This window comes from Ustilaginoidea virens, chromosome 1 (genome assembly GCF_000687475.1).
Source record: "Ustilaginoidea virens chromosome 1, complete sequence".
Classification (NCBI taxonomy): Eukaryota; Fungi; Ascomycota; class Sordariomycetes; order Hypocreales; family Clavicipitaceae; genus Ustilaginoidea; species Ustilaginoidea virens.
Genome location: NC_057316.1, coordinates 3,996,641 through 4,024,169, shown reverse-complemented (window position 1 = coordinate 4,024,169; position 27,529 = coordinate 3,996,641). Strand labels below are relative to the sequence as shown.

General features: G+C 56.4%; 8 protein-coding genes across 8 annotated transcripts; 4 read left to right on the top strand and 4 right to left on the bottom strand.

The window, feature by feature from the left end:
* Positions 1–1,445: 1,445 nt before the first annotated feature.
* On the top strand, positions 1,446–4,023 carry UV8b_00879 (uncharacterized protein; the record flags this gene model as incomplete). The annotated part of the gene is made up of 2 exons (XM_043138377.1): positions 1,446–1,811; positions 1,891–4,023. 2 exons carry the CDS (start codon positions 1,446–1,448, stop codon positions 4,021–4,023), a joined length of 2,499 nt encoding a protein of 832 aa, XP_042994311.1.
* A 642-nt stretch (positions 4,024–4,665) lies between these two features.
* Positions 4,666–5,886, bottom strand: UV8b_00878 (uncharacterized protein; the record flags this gene model as incomplete). Its single annotated transcript, XM_043138376.1, has 1 exon — positions 4,666–5,886. One exon carries the CDS (start codon positions 5,884–5,886, stop codon positions 4,666–4,668), a length of 1,221 nt encoding a protein of 406 aa, XP_042994310.1.
* A 524-nt stretch (positions 5,887–6,410) lies between these two features.
* UV8b_00877 (uncharacterized protein) lies at positions 6,411–8,443 on the top strand (the record flags this gene model as incomplete). Its single annotated transcript, XM_043138375.1, has 3 exons — positions 6,411–6,510; positions 6,690–7,637; positions 7,791–8,443. 3 exons carry the CDS (start codon positions 6,411–6,413, stop codon positions 8,441–8,443), a joined length of 1,701 nt encoding a protein of 566 aa, XP_042994309.1.
* Positions 8,444–9,171: 728 nt separating this feature from the next.
* Positions 9,172–16,764, bottom strand: UV8b_00876 (uncharacterized protein; the record flags this gene model as incomplete). The annotated part of the gene is made up of 5 exons (XM_043138374.1): positions 9,172–9,624; positions 9,710–14,212; positions 14,298–16,519; positions 16,580–16,647; positions 16,700–16,764. 5 exons carry the CDS (start codon positions 16,762–16,764, stop codon positions 9,172–9,174), a joined length of 7,311 nt encoding a protein of 2,436 aa, XP_042994308.1.
* A 954-nt stretch (positions 16,765–17,718) lies between these two features.
* UV8b_00875 (uncharacterized protein) lies at positions 17,719–18,467 on the top strand (the record flags this gene model as incomplete). Its single annotated transcript, XM_043138373.1, has 2 exons — positions 17,719–18,337; positions 18,376–18,467. 2 exons carry the CDS (start codon positions 17,719–17,721, stop codon positions 18,465–18,467), a joined length of 711 nt encoding a protein of 236 aa, XP_042994307.1.
* Positions 18,468–19,525: 1,058 nt separating this feature from the next.
* On the top strand, positions 19,526–21,932 carry UV8b_00874 (uncharacterized protein; the record flags this gene model as incomplete). Its single annotated transcript, XM_043138372.1, has 4 exons — positions 19,526–20,040; positions 20,128–20,739; positions 20,833–21,119; positions 21,190–21,932. 4 exons carry the CDS (start codon positions 19,526–19,528, stop codon positions 21,930–21,932), a joined length of 2,157 nt encoding a protein of 718 aa, XP_042994306.1.
* A 923-nt stretch (positions 21,933–22,855) lies between these two features.
* UV8b_00873 (uncharacterized protein) lies at positions 22,856–24,274 on the bottom strand (the record flags this gene model as incomplete). Its single annotated transcript, XM_043138371.1, has 3 exons — positions 22,856–23,355; positions 23,498–24,141; positions 24,243–24,274. The coding sequence occupies 3 exons, from the start codon at positions 24,272–24,274 to the stop codon at positions 22,856–22,858; spliced, it is 1,176 nt and encodes a 391-aa protein (XP_042994305.1).
* Positions 24,275–25,088: 814 nt separating this feature from the next.
* UV8b_00872 (uncharacterized protein) lies at positions 25,089–26,890 on the bottom strand (the record flags this gene model as incomplete). Its single annotated transcript, XM_043138370.1, has 3 exons — positions 25,089–26,380; positions 26,505–26,656; positions 26,742–26,890. The coding sequence occupies 3 exons, from the start codon at positions 26,888–26,890 to the stop codon at positions 25,089–25,091; spliced, it is 1,593 nt and encodes a 530-aa protein (XP_042994304.1).
* Positions 26,891–27,529: the final 639 nt, after the last annotated feature.

Sequence of the window (27,529 nt, the reverse complement as noted above, 5' to 3'; positions counted from 1 at the left end):
AGGAGCAGGCACGACAACCCGTCCAAAGCAACAAAAGTCGCGATAACTTGCTACCTAAATTGCTAGCATCAATCCTGCAAGAAAAACATCAAGCTTATGAAGAAAATCCACATCAAAGCTGGGCAAGTCGTGTCCGTACTTGGTCGCCTGGGTGAGGGCTTCGTGGCGCTCCAGTGGCCCTGAGCTTGGAGCAAAGACATGAGACCCACTCACGTCCAAGCCCGTGGCACTTACTCCGTAGTACCTGATACCTAAGGTCAACTACCTACCTACCTAGGTAGGTACATAACCTCCCAGTGTAACTGCCCAGTGGTCAGCCAGCCTCTGACGGCAGACAAAGACAAGTTTGCGTAATTGCTCATCTGCACGTGCCTGCACGTGCCCCTGCACCTGCTCTTCTCACGCTGTCCTCACCATTTGCTCCTGCGTCTGGTTCTGGTCCTTCCTGCTCCACCGCCCGCTCTTGGCTCTTGCTTGCTGGTTGTCGTCTGGTGGGTGGGTGGGCTCAAGCTGGTTCCGCTTGCCGTGCCAAACACTACGTATGTACAGTACAGCAAGTACAGCACAGTACAGTACAGTACATGTCTGGTACAGTACCAACCCAACCCAACCCCGTAAACCAAAACCAACCCCCCCCCAGCGCAGCGTCTCACCCACGATATCCTTTCCTTTCTGGTTTCCCTTCCCGCTTCTGTTTCCTGCCCGTGCCTCCTCATCCCAGAGACCATCTTCGCTCCTTTGTTGTTGCCCTGACCTTTCGCCAACTCAGCCTCGAATGGTGCATCTGGCAACTGGCACCTAAGGGCCTGCTTGTTCTCGTCCCGCTTCGTGGCATGCTTACTTCACCCCCCCCGACCCGGCATTCGTTGACGTCGTCGACGTCGTTGAAGCTGCCGAACCAAACCCAGCAGCTCGTCGCCTCGACACCTTCGCCGTCCTCATATCGCTCTCAACAGTCTCTAAATCCCTACAGAGTACACGCCGTTTAGTTTCATATTCAGCTCTAGACATCGCCTCAGGCCGGGTCTTGAGCCTTGACCAAGCTCATCTCCATTCAATTGCCCTATTGATATCGGCATGCCATCTCCTTGCTTTTTTGCCTGAAACTTACCCCGGCAATACGGTCCCTTCCATGGCACCAGGTATGTTGCAAGCCCTGCGGATTTTCTCAAAGTCTGCACTGTTTGTTGTTGCTGTTTCCCTGGCATTTCAAGCCTTGCGAACAACTTGATGACTTTCCGGCGCCTCCCGCAACCTTCCATAACATGGTCAACTAACGCGCCCAGTTCATACCCAGGCACGGTAGTCAAAACTGCCACATTGTTTGTCTGCGACGTGTTTGCAGCCGTAGCTGTTTCTTCAACCATTGCTCCTCCGTCCACTCACGATTCACCTGCAAGAACGAGCATCTTTTTCATCGAAGCGCTGATCAACGCGTCATTGCAATGGGCAATTCGAGCACAAAGGAGTCTAGACATGGCGAGGGCCCGGACGGCTTTTCCGATGACCGCCGAGCTGATGTCGCAGAATTCGGAAGATCCCGCGGCCGCGTCGGCCGCGGCGACTTGGGCGGCTTTTGGAACCTGCAGCCGCCCCGGGACCGAGATCGTGATCGCCAGGATGCGCCATTTGAGCACCGCGAGACAAGGCAGGAGCGGGAGGCGCGCAAATTGGAAAAGGAGCGAATTGCGAGAGCCAAAGAACGCGAGCGAAGCCTCCGCGAAGAACATGTGGATGGGGGCTATTTGGTAACTCTAGGAACCTATACCGGCACGGAGGACTTCAGCAAGCCCGTCGTTCGACAGCTCCAGGTTTGTTGGCTTTCGTTGTTTGCAGGACTGTGCAAGCTCCATAATTTTACTGACGTCTTTTTGAAACCACGTCATTTAGTTGGAACGAAAACTCGCCCCGTTCTGGCGTGGGCTGAACGACTGGTCCGATAGCTGGGCAGAGCACCAGCTCGTAGCCGCCGCTCGGGGACTGCAGATACCCGCTGCTGATGCGCCTCCCGACCTCGACTTGATGCCTCGGCCCGCTCCTCAGACGGAGTCGTCCCAGTCCCAGAGCTTACGGAATCTGATGGTCCCCCTTGGTCCTAGAACTCTCTCAGCCGCTTCAGATCGGAGTGGCTCTGGGCCTGGATCCAGCCTTCCTTCGCCGACAACTGCAGCCGCTTCAAAGAGCTCATCCATCAAGCCCAGGGCCAAGGCTCTTGCGGCGGCTCTTAGTGTGGGTTCCCGAGATGCGTCATCCACTGACTTGAGTCCCAAAGAAACTCTTCTGCCACACGACCCATTTGTCAACGGCCAGCCTATCGAGGTGTACCTGTACAAGGATGCATTGGAGTGCCCCATCTGCTTCCTGTCGTATCCTCCCTACCTCAACCGGACGCGGTGCTGCGACCAGCCCATCTGTAGCGAATGCTTCGTGCAAATCAAACGGGCTGACCCTCACTTGCCGGCACATCACCCGAATGGTGAAGCCAGAGACCCGAACGAAGGACTTACGCCAGAAGATCCCCCCGAAATCCTCATATCAGAGCCGTCGGCGTGTCCATACTGCCAACAACCAGAGTTCGGCGTCACATACGAACCTCCTCCCTTCCGACGGGGCTTGGCTCACTCGAATCTGCTCTCAAACCCGCCCTCCTCAACGGCCATGTCTTCTCAGAGCTCTCTCAACTCCACGCTCTCACCACCGCCGTTCACGCAGCAGCTTGGGAGGCGGCGAACACATAGCTTGTCGGCCACCGCTCCCAATGTCATCACCACAGACCGGGTACGTCCAGATTGGGCCACAAAGCTGGCGTCTGCACGTGCTCATCAAGCGCGGCGCGCTGCTGCAGCCACGGCGCTGCATACCGCCGCCTTCTTGGTGGGCGCGCAAGAAAACAGATCCATTCTCCGTCCTGGCCGGTTCGGGAGGAGAAGCACGGGGACCAACACTCCCGGCCACGACCAAGGAGGCCTTTCGAGGGGTGGACAAGAGGCCGATTCCGCTGAAGGGGAAGCCGTCGACAGGACTGGAGACGGCACTCGCACTCGTCGAACTCGCATGGAAGAGCTCGAGGACATGATGTTTATGGAAGCAGTTCGTTTGTCCCTGGCTACCGAAGAGGAGCGGAAGCGAAAGGAGGAAAAGGCGCTGCGCAAGGAGGAGAAGAAACGACAGCAGGCGGAGAAGAAGGCCCAGAAGAAGGCTAGCAAAGACCCTTATGGAGGTAGCGTCAGCGGTGCGAGCGGAAGCAGTCTGTCTCTGGGCCTCGGCCGAAGACGTGGCAATAGTGGAGCCAGCGGTCTGAGGGTTGAGGCGATGGCTCAAGGCGCGGCTGCGCAGTCGCCGCCCGTGGACGAGACGCGAGCCACGGAAACGGAAAGTACGGAGGAGGCTGCAGGGAAAGGGAAGGGCGTAGACCGTGGACCACCAGAATCCTCGGCTGCCTCGCTCCCCATTCCAGCCGGCCCGCCTCGAGGGCGGTCACACTTGAGGCAGATGAGTAATGCTTCTTCGCTCGGCTCATCTCTAGTCGACACTCCCTCGGAAAGTTACAAGGGGCCAGGACTTGCGGGGCCCGAGGACGGAGGATGCCGATCCGAAGCGGAAAGAGATACTGGCAGCGAGCCCCTCTTCAACTTTCGCAGTTTGGCGGAGCTGGTGGGCGTCAACATTGACGACGGCTCTGCGCATTACGTCGGAGGTGGCCCAAAAAACGCGACTTCCGGAAACAATGCGGATACGACCAACCGCCCTCTATCGCAAGTCAAGGAGGACGAGAAGGAAGAATCGACCATTCAACACGTGGAGAAGACAGTACCAGAGCGTACGGCGGTTGGTGTGCGGGAGACGCCAGCAGTTTTGCATGATGAGTCGACACTGGTCGCTCAAGATGGCAACGATGGCCTGTCACCCAAGATCACCTTCACCCCGGGGACTCCAATGCCAGATGACGATGTAGCAGCGACAGAGGCTAAGCAGCTTGGCCATGCCAAGATTACAGAGCACCCGCAAGGAGTTGGGCAGTGAGGCTTGATTTGATTCAACAGCGAGAGTAAAAAAACTGGGTATATTTGTATTCCGTTGCCCCTTTCCCCTATTTTTATTTTATTTTATTTTTTTTTTTTTTTGAACGAGGTGGAGGAGATTATGACCTCGTCTGTTGATCGGACCCTTTGGTACAAAAGGTTTCCTCCGCTCCCTCCCCCCTTCCCTCCAAGAGACTCACTCTGGGCGCAAGTTTGCATTTCGCAGCGCGGTGGCTTGATTGTATATTCGGAGACGGGGCACATCGTTTTTGCCAAACTGGGGGAGTTTAAGCGTTCGTTATGTTGGGCGATTAGTCGTGTGAATGGCCGCGGTATCCTGAAAACCGTAGTTGAATGAAATCGAGGTCGAAATAAAAGACACGTTTGCTGACGTACCAAGCACAAGCAGTCGTGGACTAAATAACGGCAGACAAGAAGGCTCGAAGGGCTTGGGCACGGCCACGGCACGGCAAGCACTGACAAGGCGGACTGCATATGAAACACAACCAGCACCCAAAGCACCCAAGGGCCAGCTGGCGATTTTTTTTCTTTTTTGTTTTAAATCCTCATCTACATACGTATGATTGATTGCCTTGTCCAGGTTTGGCTCGGAACGTTGGCGACCCTTGGGGCTGGCCCAAGGCTACATCTTGTCGATTTCCACCCGAAACTTGTCGGTCCAGTCGGAAAACCCATCGCGGCCACCTTGCCAATCGTTGGCAAGCAGCTCGGTGGCGGCAAGGGCGTCCGAGAGACACTGGTCCATGGCCGCGTCAATGTCTCCCGGCGCCAGCTCGTAAAAGGCGCATGCCAGGTCGCCAAAGGTTTCCGGCAGCTTGGCGAGGGCCCTGGCCATGGCGTCCAGCCGCGGGGCGACGCTGGCGTCTTGGTCGGGGCCCGGCGGCAGAGGGGGCAGCTTGCGGAGGCGGCGCTTCGTGAGAGCCTGGTACAGCAGGGTTACGAGGCGCAGCCGCTTGAGGGAGGTTTCGAGCCGGGGGCGGATACGGTCGGGGTCGGAGCGGGGTATGGTCTGATGAGAGCTCATGAGCTGGTCGAGAATGGCTTGTGTGGAGAGGGAGCTGTTGGCGAGTCGCTCGGTAACTGCATGAACAGGACTGCATTGGCCTGGTTCGTCGTCGTCGTCGTCGTCGTCGTCGTCGTCGTCATGGTCGTCATCATCATCACCATCATCTGGCTCCTCGTCTCCCCAATCCTTCAACTCTTGCGTGATGTCGCAGAGGGTGTCCTTCCACTGACGGACCCTTTGTACAAAGAATCCGCCAACTCCCCCCTTGGACAAGTTGACCACATCGTCGCATGCCGACCAGAGCAGCCCGGTGGCTGGCAAGCTGCCCCTGTCTGGAGGGGAAAAGGCACGCCTGGGGGATTCCGATCCCGGCAAGACTTTGGCATGGCGAGGGATCGTCTTCAAAAGCTCCCGCAGCTCGGACAGCACCCGGTTTGCCTTGCCGGCCAATTCCTTCCGAACGGCCTCGGTGTACAGGTGGGACGTGCAAGCCTGCACGGAGGAGACGAGAGCCGGGACCGGGCCGGCAGCGAGCTCGCCCAGGACGGCGGAGACGGCGGCCGGCGTGAAGGGCTCGTTGATGACGAGGAGCGAGATCTTGGTGCCGTGGGCGCGTATCAGGGAGGCGGAATCGTGCGCCAGAGCCAGAGCATGGAGGCGGGCGTCTGGGACGGCGTCGGTCGCGACGGCGGGGGAGGGGGACGAGGCGGGGGACGAGGCGGGGGATTTCTGGATCTCGAGCAGCACGGCCTGGAGGCGGGAGAGGAGAGAGGCAGCGGTCTGGACGAGGGAATCGAGGCTCTTTATGGCGTCGTCGTCTCTGCGGACAGACGGCATGTTGAGTGAGGACGGGCCCCAGGGGCGGAACGGTTGGGGTTTGTGCGCCTTTGAGTCGAGAGGGGGCGGAGTTTGTGGGGGCGACGGAGCAGGTTTCTGATTTTTCATGGAGCGGGACGAGGCGAGGCGGGGAGGTTTGGAGGATGCTGCAGGTGGACAAGAGGAGGGGGAAGAGGAAGAAGAACGAGGAGGATTTTGATGGTGGTCGATGAGGTGAGGGAGGGGCCAATGGCAGAGGGGCACCGGCACTCCACATGCAGAGCTGGTCCCAGCGACCCACTAAATGACTGGCCTGGGGAGAGCCCCCAGTGCCAGTGCCAGCGCCAGTGCCAGCGCCAGTGCCAGCGCCGTCAATCGCCGTCACCCGTGACCGTGTCCCCTGAAAGTCGACAACCTCCAGGGGGGGGACGGACGGACGGACGGACGGACGGAACCCCAACTTCCCAGCTGGAGACCTTCGACGTCTTTCTCCCCCCCCCCATCGAGGTCATCACCACCTCGCCCACAACACCAGACAGCTTACAATGCAGCACCCTCGGCCCCTGGTGCTGCTCAGCGCAGCTGCCGCCTCCTTCACCGTCGTCGCCGCCGCGGGCGGCCTGCCGCGCGGTGTTGGCCCCGAGTGTACGTGCATGCAAAGCAATCATGCTATGATGCGATGCTATGCTGCCTTTGGGGGCAGCTGAGCTGACGACACCCATACCCATACCCATACCCATATCCATCCATCCATCCCCCTTCCCCTTCCCCCAAAAAAGTCCGGAAAAGCTGGACCGGGTCGCTTATGCCACGTCGTCAAACAGATGCCTCGCACTACCAGCGCGGAGCCGAGTTCGGCTGCATCTCGGATTCCTCCGTCAAGCTCAGCTTCGACCGCGTCAACGACAACACCTGCGACTGCCCCGATGGCTCCGATGAGCCCGGCACGGCTGCCTGCGCCCGCATCGACCCTCTCTCGCCCCAGCAGCTCCTCCCGGCGTCCGGGCTCGCCCCTGGCCGCGCCAAGCCCGCCCTCCCCGGGTTCTGGTGCGAGAACAAGGGGCACGTCGGATCCTACCTGCCCTTCATGTACGTCAACGACGGCCTGTGCGACCACGACCTCTGCTGCGACGGATCCGACGAGTACGCCCACGTCGGCGGCGTCCAGTGCGAGAACCGCTGCGCCGAGATCGGCCGGGAGCACAGGAGGCTGGCCGGCGAGAAGAGGCGCCAGATGGAGACGGCCGCCGAGCAGAAGAGCAAGATGCTGGCCGAGGCCCGGGAGCTGCGCGCCCAGACCGAGGCCAGGATCGGCCAGCTCCAGGCGGAAATCGCCGCCCTCGAGTCCGGCAGGGCCGAGCTGCAGAAGAAGCATGCCGCCGCCCAGCTGCAGGACAAGGGCCGGGTCGTCAGGAGCGCCGGCGCCACCGGAGGCAAGCTCGGGGTGCTGGTTGGCCTCGCCAAGGCTCGGGTCGACGAGCTGCGCGATGCTCTGGATCGCGTCGTCCGGCAGCGAAACGACCTCCAATCCCGGGTGGAGGAGCTCGAGACGATTCTCCGAAACTTCAAGCAAGAGTACAACCCCAACTTCAACGACGAAGGCGTCAAAGCCGCCGTCAAGGCATACGACGACTACGCCGCCAGAGAAGCCGACACTGTCCGCGAGCCAGTTTCGGACTCGGATGTGGACCAAGTTTTGCACGAGGACAGCGAAAGCAGCGGCGTCAACTGGGCCGAGTTTGAGGCGGAGGAATCCTCCGACACTGATGTTTGTAAGTACTTTTGATCCAAAGGAAACTAGAAGAAAAAAGGCAAAAAAAGAAATGTTTTTGAGAGGGCAGGCTTTTGCTTGGCCGTCACCGTCACCGTCACCTTCACCGTTACCGTCACCTTCCCCGGCGATGCTAACTTTCGCTTGAAAACAGTGTACAACTTTGAGGCGTATCTGCCTGGCTTCCTCGGCCGGTTTATCCACGACAGAGTGGCTTCCGTCAAGGCCTGGTTGGTCCAAAACGGCATGCTGGCCGACAGCGCCGCCCCTGGATCCGAGTCACCCTCGGTCAAGGCCGCCCGCGAGGCCCTGGAAGCGGCCACGAGGGAGCTGGAAGAAAAGACGCAGCTCCGCGACCGCGAGACCGAGGACCTGGGCAAGGACTACGGCCCGGCGGACATCTTCCGAGCCATCAAGGGCAAGTGCGTGAGCATGGACGCGGGCGAGTACGAGTACGAGCTGTGCCACCTGGACAAGACGATGCAAAAGTCCAAAAAGGGCCACGGCCACACAAACATGGGCAACTTTGCGCGCATCGAGAGGCAGGTGGCCGACGACGAGGAGCGGCCGGACGGCAAGAGCCTGGGCAAGGGGGAGCGCTTCGTGCTCAAGTACCAGGACGGGCAGCAGTGCTGGAACGGGCCCCCGCGGAGCACCGACGTCTGGCTCGGCTGCTCCGACAAGGAGGAGCTCTGGCGCGTCAGCGAGGCGGAGAAGTGCGTGTACAAGATGGAGGTGGGCACGCCGGCGGCCTGTGACGATGCCGAGCCAGCCGGGCAACGGGGCGGGGGCAAGGATGAGCTGTAAGATGGGAGCGGTGGGCGGTAGCGGGTGTGTGTGTGTGTGTGTGTGTGTGTGTGTGAATACAGGGGACGAGACGGGCGTGAGGGTGCCGAGACGTGAAATGGAACTGACTTGTCGTGGTGTTGGACGCCGGGATTCGCTGGAAGGCTGGAAGGCTGGATGGCTGGATGGCTGGAAGGCTGGAACACTTGGAACCCGCAGATCCTGGTTCCTGTTTCCGCCAAGCTTCACTGACGTTTCTTTGCAAAGTCCCTGCCGGTTTTGCTGGTTGCCAGCAAGTAGATGGGGACGTGTTACGTCGTGCCGCGTTTGATAAGGGAACGCACGTTGTCGCTCATCTCATTTGGCGCGGCCATGGCGACGACACAACTGGACTCTTGGAACGCGGCGGATCCTCTGTTTTGAAAGCCGTGGAAAGCAAAAGGAGGTTGGGGGCCAGAAATGGAATACAAAGAACAAGAAAAGACCGACAGACAGAGAGACAGACAGACAGAGAGACAGTCAGGCAGAGAAAGAAAGAAGAAAAAGAAAAAAGGAAAAAGGAAAAAAGGGGTAAAAAAAAAAAAAAAAGCCCTTCAATAATCGCCCAAGACGCGCAAACTCCCACCCCCCGTACATCATCCATCATCCCTCATCCCTCGCCAAACATTGGAACTTTACCAACCAACGGCCCAACACCAACAGTCTCCGTGCTGCTTCTTCTTCTTTCCCCCTCCCCCCCCCCCAGCTGCTTACCAAAAACTACACCAGCCAATGTAGTGCTGGCATAGGTTCTCCAGCTTGGTCGCCTCCACTATCAACTTGTTGACCTGGTTAATGACGTCCAGCTCTTCGTTGCTCTTAAAGTCTCGCCCCGTGAGTTTCTGCTGCACACGGTCCAAAACTTCGATAGCCCGTGCGTTCTGGCTCTCGGCTTCCTGCCCACCGTTGAGGGCATTGCCGTCCGGGGCCGCCGCCGAGCTGTTCGTGCGAGCTCTCGACCTGGAGGTCGGAGCGGCCAGCGGCAGAGGTTCGCCGTGCGCGAGCAGCTCCGAAGGCGCCACGTCCGCGTCTAGGATGGAGTGTCGTCGAGCGCGAGCAGCTGCCGGGCCGGCAAGCTCTACTTCGCGCTCCGAGCGGAAATTAGGCCCCGGGGGCGACGCTGCGTTGGTAAGTCGCCACGTGAGAAGAGGGTCGTGGATAAACTACGCAGCTTCACTGTCAGTTCCCGCGACGTTTTCTCCTTTTCTTCAAAACCCTTTGTTTGCTCTCGTTTCCCTTTTGACTCACCGCTTCCAAGACAGCCATGACGCTTTCCTTGTTTTCTCGCAATACCCGCATCACATGTTCGCAAGTGATGCGGAAGCTACCCTCAATGTTGCTCACCTCCATGGCATAGGTCAGCATGCGGGTCAGCCGGAACGGAACACGTTCGGGGTACTTTTCCCGCTTCATGGCGACTTCGAAGCAGTCTCCAAAGTCGATGTGGAAGATTTTGCCCGTGATGCGATCCAGCATCAGGTTCGAGGGATGCCTGTCGCCGAGACCGAGAATGTAGCCCACCATGGACATGACTCCCAAGGACCGCGTGTAGGTGGTGCGTCGCTCGAGCCACGCCTCGGAGGACTTGGATTTCAACCAAAGCACGCGGTACAAGTCTTGGCCGGTGGTGTTGTCGAGGGCATAGCCAAAGACCTCCACCTTTTGCATCAGCGTGAGGTTGTCGTAGTCGGGAGCCATCTGCAGCATGATGCGGTGCTCAATGTTGAGCAGGATCTTGCGGCTTTCGCGGTATTCGCGGATGAGGACGTGCAGCGTGTCGCTGTTGGGCACCCAGCCGAAGAGCCCCGAGTTCTGCGACAGCGGTATCGTGGGATATCGCTGGATATTGAGGTGTCGCTTGTAGCATTCCGAGTCGTTGGCCAGCAGCGTGTTGCAGAGGCCAAAGAGCTGCATGACGCGCTCGTCTTGACGAATATCCTCGTGGCCCTTAAGGAGGAAGGCGTACGATACACCGTCGCTGCCGTGCGTGATGAGCTTCCTCGGCCTCTGCTTCGAGTTGATGACGCTGAGCGTGCTGTCAAACGACATGATTCTCACCACTGGCTGGCCGCTACGGTACGTCCCGGGCACGGCGAGGTCGAGGTCCTTCGAGTTGAGCAGCTTGGGCGAGCAGTACGTGAGCTCCAGGCTCGTGACCTGCGGCAGCTGCCTGGTGATCCTCCGAAACACCTGATAGTAGAGGTCCCAGGCTTGGTTGAGGTCGTTGACATCCTTGGAGCTCTCGTACTGATGGCACCATTCTCGGGCCTCCTTCAGGTCTCGGCCGAAAGCCTGGGCAAACGAGACCTCTCGGAGGGTCTCGGGCCCGCGTTCCAAGAGGCCGTGCAGGGGTTCCAGCGTGGCAAACATGCCCTCGATGTTGTGGTCGCCAAAGTAGAGTCGCGACGCCTCCTCCAGACCCTCGTGCCAAAGCTCGTGCCACAGCACGGCCACGCGAATCAGCTCGTGGCTGAGGACGTCGGCTTGTGCCACCAGGTTGGCGCTGTGCTGTCGCATGCTGTCCATGATCTGCGCTGCGGACCTTGACCGCTTCGTGTTCTGCCACGACTTCATGGCGACGGTCAGCGGATAGACCAGAGCCTGGGGGTGGGCTCTGCCCACGTCGGCCAGGAGGTTGTGCACCGCCTGCTGGACGCGCTTGTTGGGCTGGTTGATTCTGGCAATGAGCTGCGGAATCACCTCTAGCCAGGTGTCGACCGAGACGTTGGCGATGCCGTCCATGACGGCCGAGTTGACGTCCGAGCTGCCGCCGTGCGTGAACCACAGGGTCAACAGGCGAAGGGTGTCCTGGAGCGAGCTTCCCGCTGACAAGGCAATCGACTTGAAGAACCCTTGAATGGCGGGTACAACGTGCTCGATAAGCACCGTCTGGTCAGCCCTCGACAGCTGGCTCTCGTTTCTGGCGGACAAGGTCTGGACAATCTCAAAGTTTGCCAGAGCCCACGCATGCCAGGCTTTGTACCACCGCGGGTTGTACTTTGTTGCCTGGGAATACGAGTTCAGGATCTCCTGCACCCTGATGTGCTGCCAGTCGTCCTTGTTGAGGGCAATGAGCCATTCCCCTTGCCGCAGATAGCACTTGGCCAGCAGCACCGTCTGGTCATGGAGAGCTCGCTGAGTTTGGGGGCTCATGAGTGACGGATCTATTGGGCCCTGGAAACCGTAGTCGGTGGGGAGGTTGGCCTCGACGCTGCCCGCCTGCGCGGCGAGGTGAGCCTTGGCCACGTCCAGCCGATGGGTGGTGTCGTTGGTGAACCTTTGCAGGCAGTAAAGAGTCCGTTCCGAGATGCCCTCCCCGCGCGCCGGGGGTTGCTGGCCCAGTTCCCACTCAAACTTGAGCATGGCGTAAATCACCTGGGCAGGAATGCTTCTGGGCGGCGCGGACCCTGCCCTCTCGCTCCTGCTGCTCTCCGGCCAGTACGGGATCATGGCCTCCAGCGGGGCGTCACTGCCGATGAGCTGCTTCAGCGACTTTTCCGCAAGACCCATGCGGCCGGATTTACGGCAGAGGTTGGCAAACTTGATCCACATGCGCATGTTGTCCGCTGGCGAGATTACCAAGGCCCTGAGGCGCAGCATTCTGTGCCAGACCTCGACGTTGCGCTGACATCCCTGCAATCTGGTTTCCCAGGTTTTGCGCATGGTAGCCTGCTTCTTCTCGTCGCACTGCTTGTACACGATGAGCTCTTCCAGCTCCGCTAGCATCTGGACGCGAACGACAACCTGGTACGCCCTGTTGTATGATTCGCTGACGAGGGCGCTCAGTTCCGTGTCCAGACCCTCACGTGCCTGCTCGATGCAGGTAATGGCTTCGCGAAACTGGTTCCTGTGCAGCGCGAGGATGGCACCGAAAAAGGACCTATCTGGCGAGTGCCGTTTAAGAGACGACAGATAGTTGTCCATGTGGTCCCATTTGTTCTGGCCCCATGCGGCAGCGGTGGCCAGCGGAGCGATCATTCGCTGCACCTCGGGAGCAGAGTTGGCCCATGTGCTGCCGGTGAGGTTGGCGAGCGCGTCCCATTCCCCGAGAGCGTGAAGACACCGCATCTTGCCCATGACAATATCGACGGGCGTGGGCTGGTCCGCAGGTACCTCTCGCTCACGCTTGTTGTAAAACGCCAGGGCCTCCTCCCATCGCTCCAGCTTCTCAAACCACGTTTCCCGAAGCTGGATGCCCTCCTTGTAGAGCTGGGCCTTGCGCAGAATGCCAATGGCCGCGTCCGATTGCTGCAGCTGGTTGTTGATGACAATGAGCGCCTCGACGGCGCCGCTGCTCTGGTCTTGCAGAAACTCCAGCTCTTTGTAGTGAAGGGCTTTCGCGTACGCGTGGCACCTTGCGGCTTCTCGTCCGAGAACTCGGATATCTATGGGGAGGGCCTTGTCATCGTGTTCCATAAACTCGGCGAGATTTAATAACAGTCCCAGTAGATCTGGAGGCACGTTTTCGGATTTGATTGCGCTCTCAATGTTCTGGATCAGCTCGTCCTGGAACTGCTCGAACAGCTCGCTCCAGCACGAGACGAATGCCGAATTGAAGAGCTCGCGAGCCAGCGGCAAATATACGCTAGCCAAGCTTGCGCAAGCACGGAGAGCGTGATTCGGCGACTCTGTCAGCAGAGTGGTGCTGAACCGACGAAGCCACTCTTGCCAATCCTCCTTTGTTGATTTGCCTCTGGTGTCCCACGCCGCTTTCAGGTGAATCGCATTCATTTCCAGTTTCTTGGTGCCGAGGTCCGCAAAGGGCGTTTCGTCCGCATTGTCGTTGAACCGCGACTCGGACGTGAGATCCTGCGGCAGAACCTCGCCCTTCTGAAGCTTGCTCACGAGAAGCTCATAGTTTTGGTGCTGGATCTGATGCTGATTCATCACCTTGTTCACAGTCCTCATGAAATGCAAGTAGTCTTTCCCCAACTGTTGAATCAACGCGCAGAGTGTGTCAAGGGCTGTCACTCGAAGGCTGGGATCGCCAGCATCAAGTATTCGCGTGAGCGGGTGGATAATCTTGGCGGCAAAGTCGTTCAGATTGACTTGTCTGGAAATCTTGCCAATGGTATCAATGGCATGTTTCCGGATAAAGACGGGCTGTCCTTGCTTCTCAAACGTGCGCACTATGACGGGTATTATAAGATGCATGTATTCCTCTGCGCTGGCACCAAAAACCAGAAAGGCGTGCAAGACTCGCTCTGATGGGATCCTCTTGGAAGAGGAGTCCTTGTCGAGCACCCCAAGCATATTCGGGAGGATACCAGCCAAGTAAACTTTGAACTCTCCTTCCAATGATCGGGAAATGGCTTCCACCAGAGACAGAATAGTCGTCTGCAATGATGGTGACGTGTCCCAGTATTGTTGCAGTATCTCGGTTATGGCGGGAAGATAATTCCTAATGTGCTGACGGACGATGCTGACCAGAGTAGCCAACTGGTTAAAGTACGACTCCAACCTGGTCGAGGCGGAGGATCGAATCACCTGCAAGAACGCGGGAATAATGCGGTCCAGGAATGAAACACACTCCAAGCCTAGCGTTCGGAAAATGTTCATGATGGCTTCAATAACCGCTGCGTGGTGTTGGGCGAGGGATGGATCTTTGAGGATTTGCAGGAGAGCGTTGATGACGACAGTCGGAAAGTACTCCTTGTTAGAGGGTGTCAACCCTGTCATCATGAGGGAAATGTCCGTCATTTGGTTCGATTCAACGCGCCGCTGAATCTCAGGCGTGCGTTCTTCCACCTGCTGATCCCTGATTGTAAGTAGACCTGTGTTTTATGCCGCCCCGGTTTTGGTGCGAGGGGAGGATGCGGACTTGACTAGTGCTTACCTGGTGTTTATACGGATCTAGGGCTCCCAAGATGCCCATGAGCTTGATGGTTTCTTGCCGTAGAGGACCCCTTTGGTCTTCTGTTCGAATAATGCCCTGCAGAATCTCGAGCAATTGGGGGTAATCCAAGTATGGCTCAATAACGTAGCCAGAGTTGCTGGCCAACTGGCCCAACGCGTTGAGTGCCGCCTCTCTTTTGATGTTTGAGCTTTGATCCTGGAGTGCATCTATAATCAACGGCATCAGGCGGTCTTTGTATGGCAACATATCCTCCCCACCAACGGTTGCCAGATCTCCGAGTGCCTTCAAGATGGTGGCTGCAACCGTGGGACTGGGATCACTGGCCTTGGGCAGAAGGACCGAGATCATGGGCTCAACGTAGGGCTTGATGAGGGTCTGAGCATTTTGCACCAGAAGGCTCAGTAGCTTGGCACTTTCTTCTTTATTTCGCGCCACCTCCGAGAACTCGAGCTCCGTAAGCATCTGGATGAGAGTCTTTCGCAACGAAGGAATGACGTAGGCGGGATTAAACCTTGCCAAGCGACCAATAATGGATATAGCAACTTCTCGAATCGCAAAAACTTCATCGTTGAGGGCAAAGAAAAGAATCCTAATGTTTTCCGCCTTTGCCAGGTGTCGGTCGAAGCGCTCATCTAATGCTGCTAAGACGGTTCGTCTGATGTTGGGCTCGGGGTCCGAGATGCCAACAGTCAAGAGCTTCTCAATGACATCGCCAACAACCTGGAGAGCATGATAGCTAGTTTGGTTGACGATGGGATCACGAACGTAGAGCTGACAGCAGGTCAATGCCGCAGCCGCTCGAATCTCGGGATCCTCGTCCTCCACATACTTTATAGCCACATCGCGGACAAACTCGTTCAGAATGTGTCCAGAGAAATCAAAGCTGCCGAGCGTGTTAAGTGCCAGCTTGACTTCTGAGCGTCTATTCTCGTACGCCTGGGGATCTTTGACATCCTTGTTGATGGTGGGAACGGAGCTCAGAGTGTTCGGCTGAGGAGCGCCGAGTGGCTTGAAGGGTTCGCCGCACAGGACGACGCTGAGCATGTCGAGCAGCCTCTCCTGAATAGTGGGTTTCACCGGGGGGATGTAGAAAGCCATGTCCACGAGCGCCTGAGTAAGTTTCGGGGTCAAATCGCAGGCGAATATGGGTTCCAGGAGAGCCTCCATGTACTTGCTCAAGGTCTGGCCAACTGCTACGGCCAGGCGACTTATGCAGTCAAACACGGGATCTACCGAACCCCGTTTCCGCGACTGAACGCTAAGCCCTTCCCTGACATATATGAGCACACTGTCAAGATATGGCGCAATAGCGCTCCTGACGGAGTTTGCGATGTTTCCGACAGCAAGGAAGGCATCATTTCGTTCCTTGTCGCGCTTGAGCATGCCTGACAAGTACACCATGAACTTGTGTAACCAGGAAAGCGTAAAGTCGGCCGGTGAGTAGCTGGCAAGGTTCGGAATAAGCGACACCACCGTCTTTCGCGTGGTTGGATCCCTGTGGTCCTTGTGTTTGAAGACAATCTCGCAAGCTTCTTGGTAGTGGTCCTGCATGTACATGCCTCCTTGCTCGAGAAGCTCCTTCAAGACCAAGAGTGAGGCATGGGTAGACTCGACAGTGTTAATCTTGAGGCCCTGCCTTGCCTCGTTGTAGATCTTGCTCATCCAAAGCTGCTTCATCTCCTGATCGCGTTCCCTAATGATGCGGAAGCAGGCGCTGACCGTTTCCGCCGACGTTTCCCGTATAAGCTGTCGAGGATCCCTCAGTCCCACCCAGACCCAATCGAATATGGTCGGGATATACTGGTACATCAACGTCGGTGCGTTTCTCGCCAATTCTCTAAGGACGAGAACGGAACTGTATCGACGCTCCTCAACGCGGTCGTTTTGGAGCCACTCCAATGCGGTGTTGACTTCGGAGTCGACCAGCTCGGAAATAAGGGAACCTCCAGGGCGGCACAGTTTACCCAGAGCGATGGCTGCTGGTTTCATAGGGTTTACGTCTTTGCCTCGAAGGATGGTTTTGATGTTTTGCGTGAAACGTGTGTACTTTGCGGCAACATCGACGCCATCGAAATCGACAAGAGCGTCCAGCGCATAAATGCCGCCTAGTCGTTCGGCCGAATCGCTGCCATGCGTTATAAGCTGAGTAATTTTATTGTTCACTGCGTTATAAAATGCATGGAACTGCTCCTGCGCAAGATCTAGGATGTTACGGTCAGTTAAAGTAGGCGAGCTTCAGCAGATTCGACTGTTTGTTATACCTCGGTGGCACACCACGACGAGCTCCCGGAGCTGAATAGCAGCCCGCTTGCGCACGTCATCTCCGACACTGGGAATCAGTCAGCGAGTCGTCGGGGTTCGGAGTTGGCAACCAGGCGTACCGAGAACGTAGGCTCCTAGTGATGTGCTCCAGTCGCTCAAGGGCGACCTGCTGTTGTTGCGCCATCCTCCCCTGCAGACGCAGACGCGGACGCGGTCGGAGAGGACTCAGGTCAGCATGAACAAAGCGCGGATTCTTTTAATGAGATTCATAAGGAGTGAACGATGCTTGCGCGGCGATAGACGTATGCTGTGCGGCTGTGTTGGCTGCCTAGGAGGTAGGTATATATCTTCGTTGGAAGCTTGCCGCGTGGGAGGCAATGTTCTTTCTTGCAGTCGCGGTTCCGGCGACGAGGTTCGAATCCTGCAGAACAGAACAAGAGTTATTTCTGCCAATGTTACGAGGTAAGTAGGTACCGTGGGGTAAAGCACGATGATGCAAAAAAAGACTGGAAGCAACGACGGATCGCTTGCGGGGCACAGAAAGAACCCGGTCAGGAGGCTGGAGTGCGGCGCGATGTTGATGCTATTGATATTGATTGATGCTCTCAATCCAAGCTCTAACCTGCCCACATGCATGCTGCCTGCCCTGCCCCTCTGCCCTGGCCTTTGGCCTAGTTGCGGTGCGCATGGGGGAGGCGAGGCGCCACCTTCCTGCTTCTGTGGAGTCTGGTGGATCCCAGCCACGTCGCTACATACAGTAGCGCCGTACCAGATCTGCACTTGCACTGTACTAGGCCGATTTCTGGTCCAGCTGCTCAGCGCTGCCTGCCTGCTTCGCATTGCCTGCCTTGTTCAAGCTCGCACAGTGCGCACAGTGCGTCCTGCCGGGCTGAACCTTGGGAGATTGGTTGCCTGTCTGACCTGCCTGACCAATGCTTACAATCGATATGTACATACATGTAGCAACCAAATCTCGTACAATACATACATACTCCGTACACCAACCAGACTTCTTGCTCAAACGCCACTTACGGGAACGTCTTGTCTTGGAGCCGTCTTCTGTTGATATTTCAAAGCAATCAGCCTTGATTTCGGCCAGCTCCGCGTCAGTCGTTTCTACCGTGACTTTCGATCGAAGATGGGCAACGACGGGGGCTCGATACCCAAACGGCACGAGCTTGTCAAAAATGCTGCTCGCGCGCCCACAGTGTCAGAACTGAAAGCCACGGCTTTAGAGTCTCTTGCTCACGCATGGACTCATTGTGCCCTCAGCAACCAGGTCCTCGACATGGAGACGGCCGTATCAGATTGGCGCGGACGACTCTTCAACTACGAGGCAGTTTTGAGAGGCTTGATGCCCTCGGATCAAGCCGCCGAGACCACGCCTGCTGCTTTCGGCATCAAGTCGCTGCGGGACATTGTCAAGCTGGTATTCTCCAAGTCCGGGGATAAATGGACATGTCCCATTTCCATGAAAGAGATGGGCCCATCAACAAAGGCGGTCTATTTGGTGCCTTGTGGCCATACTTTTGCCGAGATTGCCATGAATGAGATTCAAGAGGAATCATGCCCCGGGTGTGGCCAAGCTTTTACGGAGGAGAATGTCATTCCGCTCCTTACCGCAAGCGAGAAAGATTTGCAGCGGCTGGAGAGGAGGGTAGAGGACTTGCGAGAGAAAGGACTTGCCCATAGTCTGAGGAAAGACAAGTCGGACAAGAAGAATAAGAGGAAGCGCAAGGGCGATGAGGGGGTTGGGGGTGAGAACAGCGATGACGTCAACAGTCCATCATCAAAGACGGCGGTCAAGTCAAGAACAAGTGGTATAAACAATCCGGCAGCTGCATCTCTGACCGCCAAGGTTTTATCGGAGCAGGATGCGAGGAATAAAAGACGGAGACAGGCACCGGGGATGATTGCGTCTAGGAAAGGAGAGGAGGCGGCAAGAAGTTGACAGACTGTTACATATAAATGGAGAAGAGATTATCATGGCACCGAGGACGTGGGTCGATACATCCATGTCTCGTTCTTGTTTCCAAACCTACGGCATAACTCACCTGTTTCAAGAAAGGGGCGTCCTGTGGACATGTTTGTTCGCCTTGGGGAGGCAAAAGGGACAGGCGAATTTTTAAGTTTTCCGACGCTAAATCTGATTTCTCCAGCAACAATATTGAAAAAAAAAATTAATAATAATAATAATAATTCAGTAAAAATCATGGACGAAGCATACAGCCCTGGTTTCACATCATATTGCACCAGGAGAAAGGAGAAACCGAATCTTCAACAACAAGTAAGGCGCAAAACTAGATGGACTACATGTGATACATAAACACATAATGTCTTGCAACATTCTACTGCTCCCCCTCCCCGCCCCCGTTTGAATGAGGCGAAGTCTGATGGCTGCCACCAGCCGAACATCTCCGATAGTACGTACGAATCCACCGATATCCCCGGCAACACCTACCTACCCAAGGTACCTTACCTACCTCCTGACCTACGTTAGGTATCTAGGGTCTGGAGGTGCCGTAGAGTTTGGAGTCGTGGCGCTCAAAAGTGGGGCGGGCAGTCGAAGAGTTCCTGATGGATGCCTCTCGCTCGTGCATCGTCTTTTCCCCTTGGAGACGATTTGCATTACGGGGCTTGTCGGCTGCCTGGAAGAACTTGGAAAAGGGCCTCAGCTGGGAAATGGAGCCGGCAAGTGCATCAAGGCAGTCCAGCCTGTTTGACTTCGACTTCGATAAGATGGCCTCTGCTCGCTCGGGCCATTTCCTCAACATCCCCGTTCTGGACTCGCCATTCAGCCTCGCCAAACCTCATACATGGACGACGTGGTTGAAACTAGACTGGGCTGTCACCACTCTTGTCGTTTGTTTCTGAACCAAACGCCGGAAAGTCTTTCACACCTAGGAACACACGCGCCTACGGCAGCTATCTGCTATCTGCAGTCGATGGAAGCTCAACCACGGCTACAGGCACCACCGGCACGAGACACAAATAACATACCCTCGTCTCTTTATCTTCAGCAACATCAAGATAAGCAATCGCGCTCTTGGCCGAGCGATGGCATCAGCTTTTACTCCAAATGGCCGGAGAGCCTGCCCTTGGTACTAAGCAGCCTGCGCACTAGATCTCCAACTTCTTCGACAACTAGTAGCATCTCATCAGCGCATATTCCCGACTCTGCAACAGCCTTTTCGCCTTCCACCCTTGAAAGCCCACTTATTTATAGTGCTACCAGCGATGTTCGACAACGCTTCGTCCGTCATAGTCTGGATGTCTCAAGACCGCCTCGCAGTACATGCCATCGTCGTCGACCATCCACTGCGACATGTTCAACCCATAGCAGTGACGTGGATGACGGCCTAGTCTTTGTTGATTGCCTAAATGTAGCCAGCAAAATCCCTGAGGCGGATAAAAATTGTCTAGAGCGTATCGAAACCCGTGAGATTTACGGCGAAGAAGAGTACGCAACTCACCCTAATGTGATACCACGTTATCAGAAAGCTTAGCTGATGATTTCTTTGACCCCACTTGTTTCCGAAAATTGCAGGTTATCAACACATCCCACCCCGGTTGAGGAGGAAGATGATGATGCTCTGACATCTGACAAAGGCAACGTTTTGGAGCAACACCGGGCCCCTTGCTCATCCCCTACTCAAAAGTTAGACGTCTCCTTCTCCACGTTTGGAGACGCCGTCTCGCCTGGAGATGCTGACGAGGTGCTCATTCATACTTCCAAAACGGCGTATGGGATTGAGTTGGGTGAAGTTCGGGCTTCGACAGGCTCATTACATCAGGTGGTGTCCAACTTCATCCGAAACCTCGGACAGCACATCTGGCACGCTCCGTTGGATACCCAAACGTCACAGACAACGTTCGTCTCGATTTCATCCGCAACGCCTCCCAATAGACAAGGTGGAGGGAACTGTGGGCATCTTGGCAAAAGGAAAAAGCAACAGACAAATGGAGATGGTAGTGAGGAGGAGCTTAGTGATGGGGAAGGCTCCAGGTACAATCCATCCAAAAGGCTAAAGCCAAGTCCCAGAGACGACGAGAACCTGCGTCTTAGCTGTCCATACAGGAAGCGCAACCCGCAAAGGTTCAATGTCAGGGACCACCACAGCTGTGCAATGACATATTTCCCCAAATTCGCTGAGCTACGGTAAGGAGAGCTGGCTGCCTTCCACCAGACCCGTTCGTCGGACACGGCACGCGGTCTGCGAAGAAAAGGGCACGGACTAACCGTTCGTCGCAGGCAACACATTGTCAAGCAACATACAAGAGACGACCCCTCAGCATTTGTTTGCGATCGCTGCACTCGCGATTTTGGCACGAGAAAGGAGCTGCGCGAACACCAGCGCCAACCAAAAGAGCAAATGTGCGACATATCAGATCATGATCCGGAGGCTGGCATCGATGGTCCGACGTCAAACAAGCTTCTGAGCCGAAAGAGGGTTAGTGGTACCTCGCCAAAGGTGCAGTGGAGGGAAATTTGGAGCATCCTATTCCCCGACGATGATGACAGTCTAGTCGGTCCATATTGTCAGTGGCCCCTTTGTCCGCCAGCAAATAGGAAAGGGGGGACCGGCTATGCTTACTGAACATGATTCAGATTATACACCCGTTATAGAACATTTTGAGCTTTCCACTCACTATCTTGAGGCCTTGCAGTATCTACAGTCCACTCTACGAGACGAGATATCCAATCATGCCGGGCTGGAGACTCTCGCCACTCAGTTTCATCACTGCTTCTTTGAGACTGTAGAGCGGTGTGTCCAAGCCGCACAGAGCATGCCCTACACGAACCGCAGCAACAGGCGCCAAGAAACACCTCGAGCTCAGAGCAGGCACAGCTTGTCACGTCGCACGCCACGAGTGGCTACCTCGAGGCCCGATTCTGCTGTGGTCGTTGATGATATCACTGCAGAGAGTGCAAGCATCATGGGCCTCTTGCCTGCACGCCGTAGGGACAGCGTCAGAATGACCACGAGTAGCGCAACCCGTCGGGAGAGCAGCCTCGGCCCAAGGGCTCATGCGGGCGTTTTCGACGTGGCTGCTGCCACACCGTCGAGTTTATCTCAACCCGTGGCAGCTTCACCCGACTTGCATTTTGGCGTGAGCAACATGGATCTGGCCAATGCGACAGCCGCCGCGGTGGAACAATGGACCGAGGGGTTATCGTTCAATCAACAAGACGGGGCCTCTTTGCCAGAGCAGTGGATGGTTTACGGTAGCGTGATGCCGCAAGAAGCTTTTTCGGGATTGGACGAACCTTTGCTGTATCACATGGATTATGGTGCCATGGGAGAACCTATGGCAGGCTTCCATGGCAAGACAATAGATGGGACGCCTTAGAGCCCTATTCAGTTGGTACTGTCTCCTTTACTCTCCCTCTCCCTCTGTCTCTGTCTTTCTGTTGTTTCTTTACTCTTTTTTTTTTTGCAAAAAAAAGAAGGTGGAAGGGAAAAGTTTGTTCAATCGAAAAGGGAAGACGAGGAAAGAGTATAAACTGTATACACGTGACGAACCCTTTCCATCCGTAGAGACGCCTGACTTGGATCTCGATTCGTTTCTTTTTCTTTTCCTTGTCAACAGGTAGGCAAGTCCCCACGGGTTTCTTCTCTGTCAATTGTCTATCAATTATCTATATTTCTTCTCGTCATGTCACCGCCACCCCTGAGCAGTCGGAATTAGGCCTCGTGTCCATCCTCGCGAGACACTTTCTCCATACCAACACCGTGTTCAGCCAAAACTTATCATCGGCGCCCTCGCTCCTTGCCAATGTTTCCTTTTCAATAGTCGTCCTTGTGTCGATGTTCATATGGAGTCCCATGATGCCATGACGGAGCTAGAAGATGGAGGTGGGTATAATGGAAAGACTGGCGTCTGCCAAGGTACTGAAGGCTTTTACCGCACCCAAATGCAAGCAGTTGCAACGGGCTGGAATGACGTATGTTTTGCGTCGGAGGAAATCGCTGGAGGAGCATGCGGGGAACTGGGAATAGTTATGTGAGGGAAGATGATATGTTGACCCCGGGGGGGGGGGGGGGGGGGGGGGGATGGTCCGATTTGTTAGTGTTGCTTCTTGTCCGAAAGCTCCCCCCAGGCTGATGATACCGGCGCAAGCAGCGAGCATCGATTTATTCAAGTTTTAGAGTTCCATCAAAGACAAGTCTCCCAAGAAATTCAGCTTTCAAACCCACTAGGTACTTTCTCCTCAACTCTGCCCACCGCGCTTCCATATGCCCGTCAAGAACCCGGTAGTGGCTTCGGCCGAATCACAGCCTTGCAGCTTGTTCCCGAGACAGCCCTTGTACCAACGGCATGGCAAGCTCCACAACCTGATTTGCGACACCCCAGCTGATCTCGTAGCCGCGACCCCCGGCGCCGTAAGCATGTATGACGGGCAGCGTTGCAGGCCCCTTGGTACACGAGGCCACGGGCCGGTGCTCGACTTCCAATCTCATACCACCTTGGCGAGTGGGCCGTCGCCCCACGATGTCTGCTATGACGGTGACGTTGCCAAGGCTGGTCGACCGACCCGACGACGATGACGAGGAGGAGGAGCCACCTTGGGGAAATCCCAGACGTAGCCCGTTTTCCAGTAGCGTCTTCCTCGTGGATTCACATGGTGTTGATCGCCAGTCCCCTGGTTCTTTGGTGCCGCCGACGACGGTTCCGCCATCAAAGAACCTAGGAATCAGAAAGCTCCACGTTCCATCTCTGTACTGTCTCGTGACTGTCTTGTCCACCTTGAGGTTTGTGACCACGGTTTGTCCTAGAGCAAGGCGGGTTTGTCAGGCCCACGAGCGCACAACCTCCAAAACACGAAAGATTTCCCGATGGGCAAGAAGGGGAAAGAAAGGAAAAAAAAAAACACATGTTAAAAAAAAAAAAAAAAAAAAGAGGAAAAGTCGAACCTCTCGTGGGAAAGCACTTGGGGTCCCCGAACCCAGCCCCGCTTGCGTTGACGACGAGTCTCACGTCGTCAGCCAGGGTCATGGCCTCGCACTCGTTCCTGAGCTCCCGTCTCAGCGTCCTGCCCCCCCGGAGCAGGAACTTGCGCAGCAGGGCGTCGCAGTACATGGGCGGGTTTACGCAAAACGTGTCGTACTCGTACCCCAGCGCCACGCCGTCGGGCAGCTCGGACGCCTCGTACCTGCGGTATCCCGGGAGTCCCGTCTCGTCCGCAAAGGCGGCCGCGTTCAGTGTCCGGTAGCTCTCGTCGGGGGCTTCGAGATACTCCACCCCCTTGGCGCGAGTTAGGCCGCATCCCGGGTCCGCGGCGGCCAGGCGGCCCAGCTCGGCAACTGTCTCCTTGAGCCAGGCTGCTTCCCGCTGCAGCTGGGGCGTGGCGGCCGGGATGGGGCGGACATGGGCGCCGGCCCACATGGACGCGTAGTCCGGGGAGTGATTGACCGGGGAGCCGGGAATGGCGGACGGCCATTCTCGAGCGACGAGCAGGATCTGCGGCTGCGAGGGCGGTTTGCCATGCGATGCTGTGGCTTCCGCGGCCAGCTTTGCCTGTAGCTTCAGGGCGGCAGACAAGCCGAGAACCCCCGCGCTATCACGCACGGTCAGTTTACGAGGTTTACGAGAGAGAGGGGGGGAGGGGGGGGGGGGGGATGGAAAGCAGAATCGTCAAGGCGTGCTTTCTCCACATACCCTATGATGACAATGGTGTAATTGTGAGCCATTATTGATGGTCAGGTCTCAGGTCTCGGAAAGGATGATGGAGTTTTCACACAAGAGATACTTTATATTGCATGTCGGGAATCAAACGAAGCGGATCTGGTCGCTGATGATTCGTTACGGACCTAATGTCAGCAGGCTGGTTGTCATGGTTGTTGAGGCTGCGCAAGCCGTCCGAAGTCGGACAGGACAGACAACCTTGCTATTTAGTTCGGCCAAGCCAAGCCAGAGACACTGCTGGTTGCCCTGCAAGGCAGACACGACGGCCAGCAATGCTGGACTCTCATCATGGCTTGTTTTTTTCTTCCCCCTTTGCAGATGGTGAATTTTTCCTGTTCGAATTACGTATTGAAATGTCGAAATGCTTCAGGCTGGTCTGTGGCCGGCCGCACCGATGCCGCAAGGACTTGCATCATGCCATCCCAAACAAGCTACGCTCAGTGCGATAGATGGGATGCAAGCTAGAAGCACGGCTTTGGGTAAGAACACGGCCCATGGGATGTGATCAAGAGAGATTGGGCTCCTCGGCTAAAGAAGGGGTACCAAGTTACTCCGCACCGGGTAGGGGTAGGAGCCGAAATAGGAGGGGCACTTGGGGATTGTCCGGCGATAGTGCGTATGTAGTATTAAATTATCATTATACATACAATATCCATCCAAGAAGACTCTTCACGCACATGCATCCACCAAACTCACGACCAACACAGTGTGGAGAATCATCAACACTACCATCTCGTCAAGAGCCAGGGAGGGTGTTAAAAAAAAAAAAAAAAACCAGGAGAAAGAGAACAAGAAAATAAAGGCCGGCGCTCCGTGCTTTCACGGCTTCCATCGAAACGCAGGGTGCTTCCAATCCAAGTCCTCAATTTCCTGCTGCGTCAGCCCTCGCAACGCGCCCTCGACATCCCTCCCTGTGCGCCGTCTATTGTCCCGCTGCATCCAGAACTGCGTCAAAAGGCCGACCACGAGTATCGACGAGGCTGCCGCCAGGTTCAGCCCGTTGCCGACGTGGTAGTTGGGCGCGTCCCAGGGCAGAAACGCCCAGCCGCTAATCAGGCCTCCGATGTTGCCCAGCATGACGTTTGTGCCAATCGCTGCGCTGCGGGCCGTGTCGCTGACGACGTTGGCAGACGCCTGCGCGTTGCACATGGCTCCGTTGGTGAACGCGGACGCGGCGATGAGAAACGTCGCGGCGTATCGGACCGCGGAGGCCTCCGACCCGAGAAACATGCAGAAGCCCACCATGACGAGCGGCGCCGACAGGATAATAAAGACCTGCCGCTTGTCCAGCCGCCAGCTCAGCAGCGGGAAAAGCAGCGTCAAGACAGCCGCCACCAGATACGGCGGGGCCGTCAGGAGCTGCTGCTCAACGACGGACTTGTGCCCGTAGATGGTCCTGACAATGGTGGGCAGGAAGAAGGACAGACTTTGCACCGTAATGTTGACGCACAGGAAGATGAATCCCGTGCTCAGGGTGACTGGGCTGAAGATGCCGCGCAGCAGCTTCTTCTTGTCAATCCTGTCCAGCACCACCGTCTGGCCAACGCGCTCCGACTTGACGCGCCTGACGGCCAAGTCTTTTTCTTCCCGCGTCAGCCATCGAGCCGTCTCTGGCCGATCCGTGAGTGTGAACAAGGCAACGAGACCGAGGCAGATGGTCATGATTCCCTCAATGGCAAAAATCATTCTCCACTTGCGCACGCCCCCGAAGCTGTCCAGCTTCAGGATGGACGAGGCAAGAACGCCAGCAAAGGCCCCGGCCAGCGGCGCGGTGATAATGTACAGCGCCAGACGGAACACGAGCTCCGAGCTACGGTACCATCTGGACAGATAGTACGCGCAACCTGGCAGCATGCCGGCCTCCGAGATGCCCAGCAGAAACCTGACGGCCGCCATTTGCGCGTAGTTGTTGGCAAAGCCCGAGGCAAGCGACGCGACCCCGAACATGATGGTCGCCAGCGGGAGGAACCACCCGGGCCCCATCCACTTGCAGAGCAAGGAGGAGGGGATCTCGAATAGGATGTACGACGAGTAGAAGATGGATATTACTCTGTTGTAATCGTATTTGTGAAGGCCAAGCTCGGCTTCCATCCCCGCAATCCTAGCATTGCCTGCGCAGGGCATTAACTTGATGTCGCCGTTATGCTTGTGCGGAAAAATCGCGCAAGAAAAAAGAAAAACGAACAAGACAAGACAGCGTCCCGGAGGAAGGTGGTTTGCAAAGTCGTCACGTACCAAAATTTATTCGGTCGAGGAAGCAAAAAAGATACAAAATCGCAACAGTCGGCACAACGTAGAGATCGATTTTGAGCCTAAGCCTGCGTTCGGCGGCCCGGTCAAATTGCGCCTCGCCATCATCGTCCTCATCGGCATCACCATCATGATTCCTGCTGAAAAGGCTTAGGATTGTGTCGCAAAAGCCCGAGTTTGTTTGGGAAACCGGGACGGGACGGCTTGTCTTGCTTGACCTACTTGTCAGCCACAGCCAACCTAGGCTCGGCCACCTTTTCCGGAGCCTCGCGATTGCGCGTCGAATGACTTCCTGCGTTTTGGCGGCTGCTACCTGGGTGCTCGGATTCCGCAAGTGCCGTTTCCAGGGCCTCGTTTCCAAAGGTGGCCATGGCCCTGTCCGGGCATGTGCAGACGGTAACGGAAGGAAAACGAGGGTGGGCAACCCAGGAGAAGGTCAAGAAAAACCATCTGAATAAAAGAAAAGAAAAACAAAAAGGTCAAGCGCAAGAGATGAGGAAAACTCCGACGATTTGTCGGCTCGGGAGGGTCTGTTCTGTCCTGTCAAGGCTTGTTTCTCACGGCTGATACGGCGCATCAACTTTATTAGATGCCCTCCTGCTCCTCCCTGCACGCGGCATTTGATATTTGCCTGCTTCTGTGACAAGCCATGGCAACGGGTTTCGCCATGTGGTCACACCAGTGCTGAAGTCTATTTTGCTGGCGTCTATTTCCAGTTTTCCGGCTGGAATTCGCGGACGCGAGGAGTGGAAGGAGATTGGGGAATCTGGGAGCGCATCGACCGGAGGAATCAAAATCAAAATAGACTAGGGCAAGGATCAGTGCAAGACCACCAGCAATGAGATACTGTCCCGCAACAGGATGCCAGGGGGGGTTCCTAGGCCAGGATGGAAATCCAGACGGACGGGAGCGCGGAACCCCTGCAGAATTAACATTCGCGTTTCTTATGGTGATGGTGCACACTGCACAGGTTGTTTCATGCCGCCCCACGTCTGCGGATAAGCGCCCCC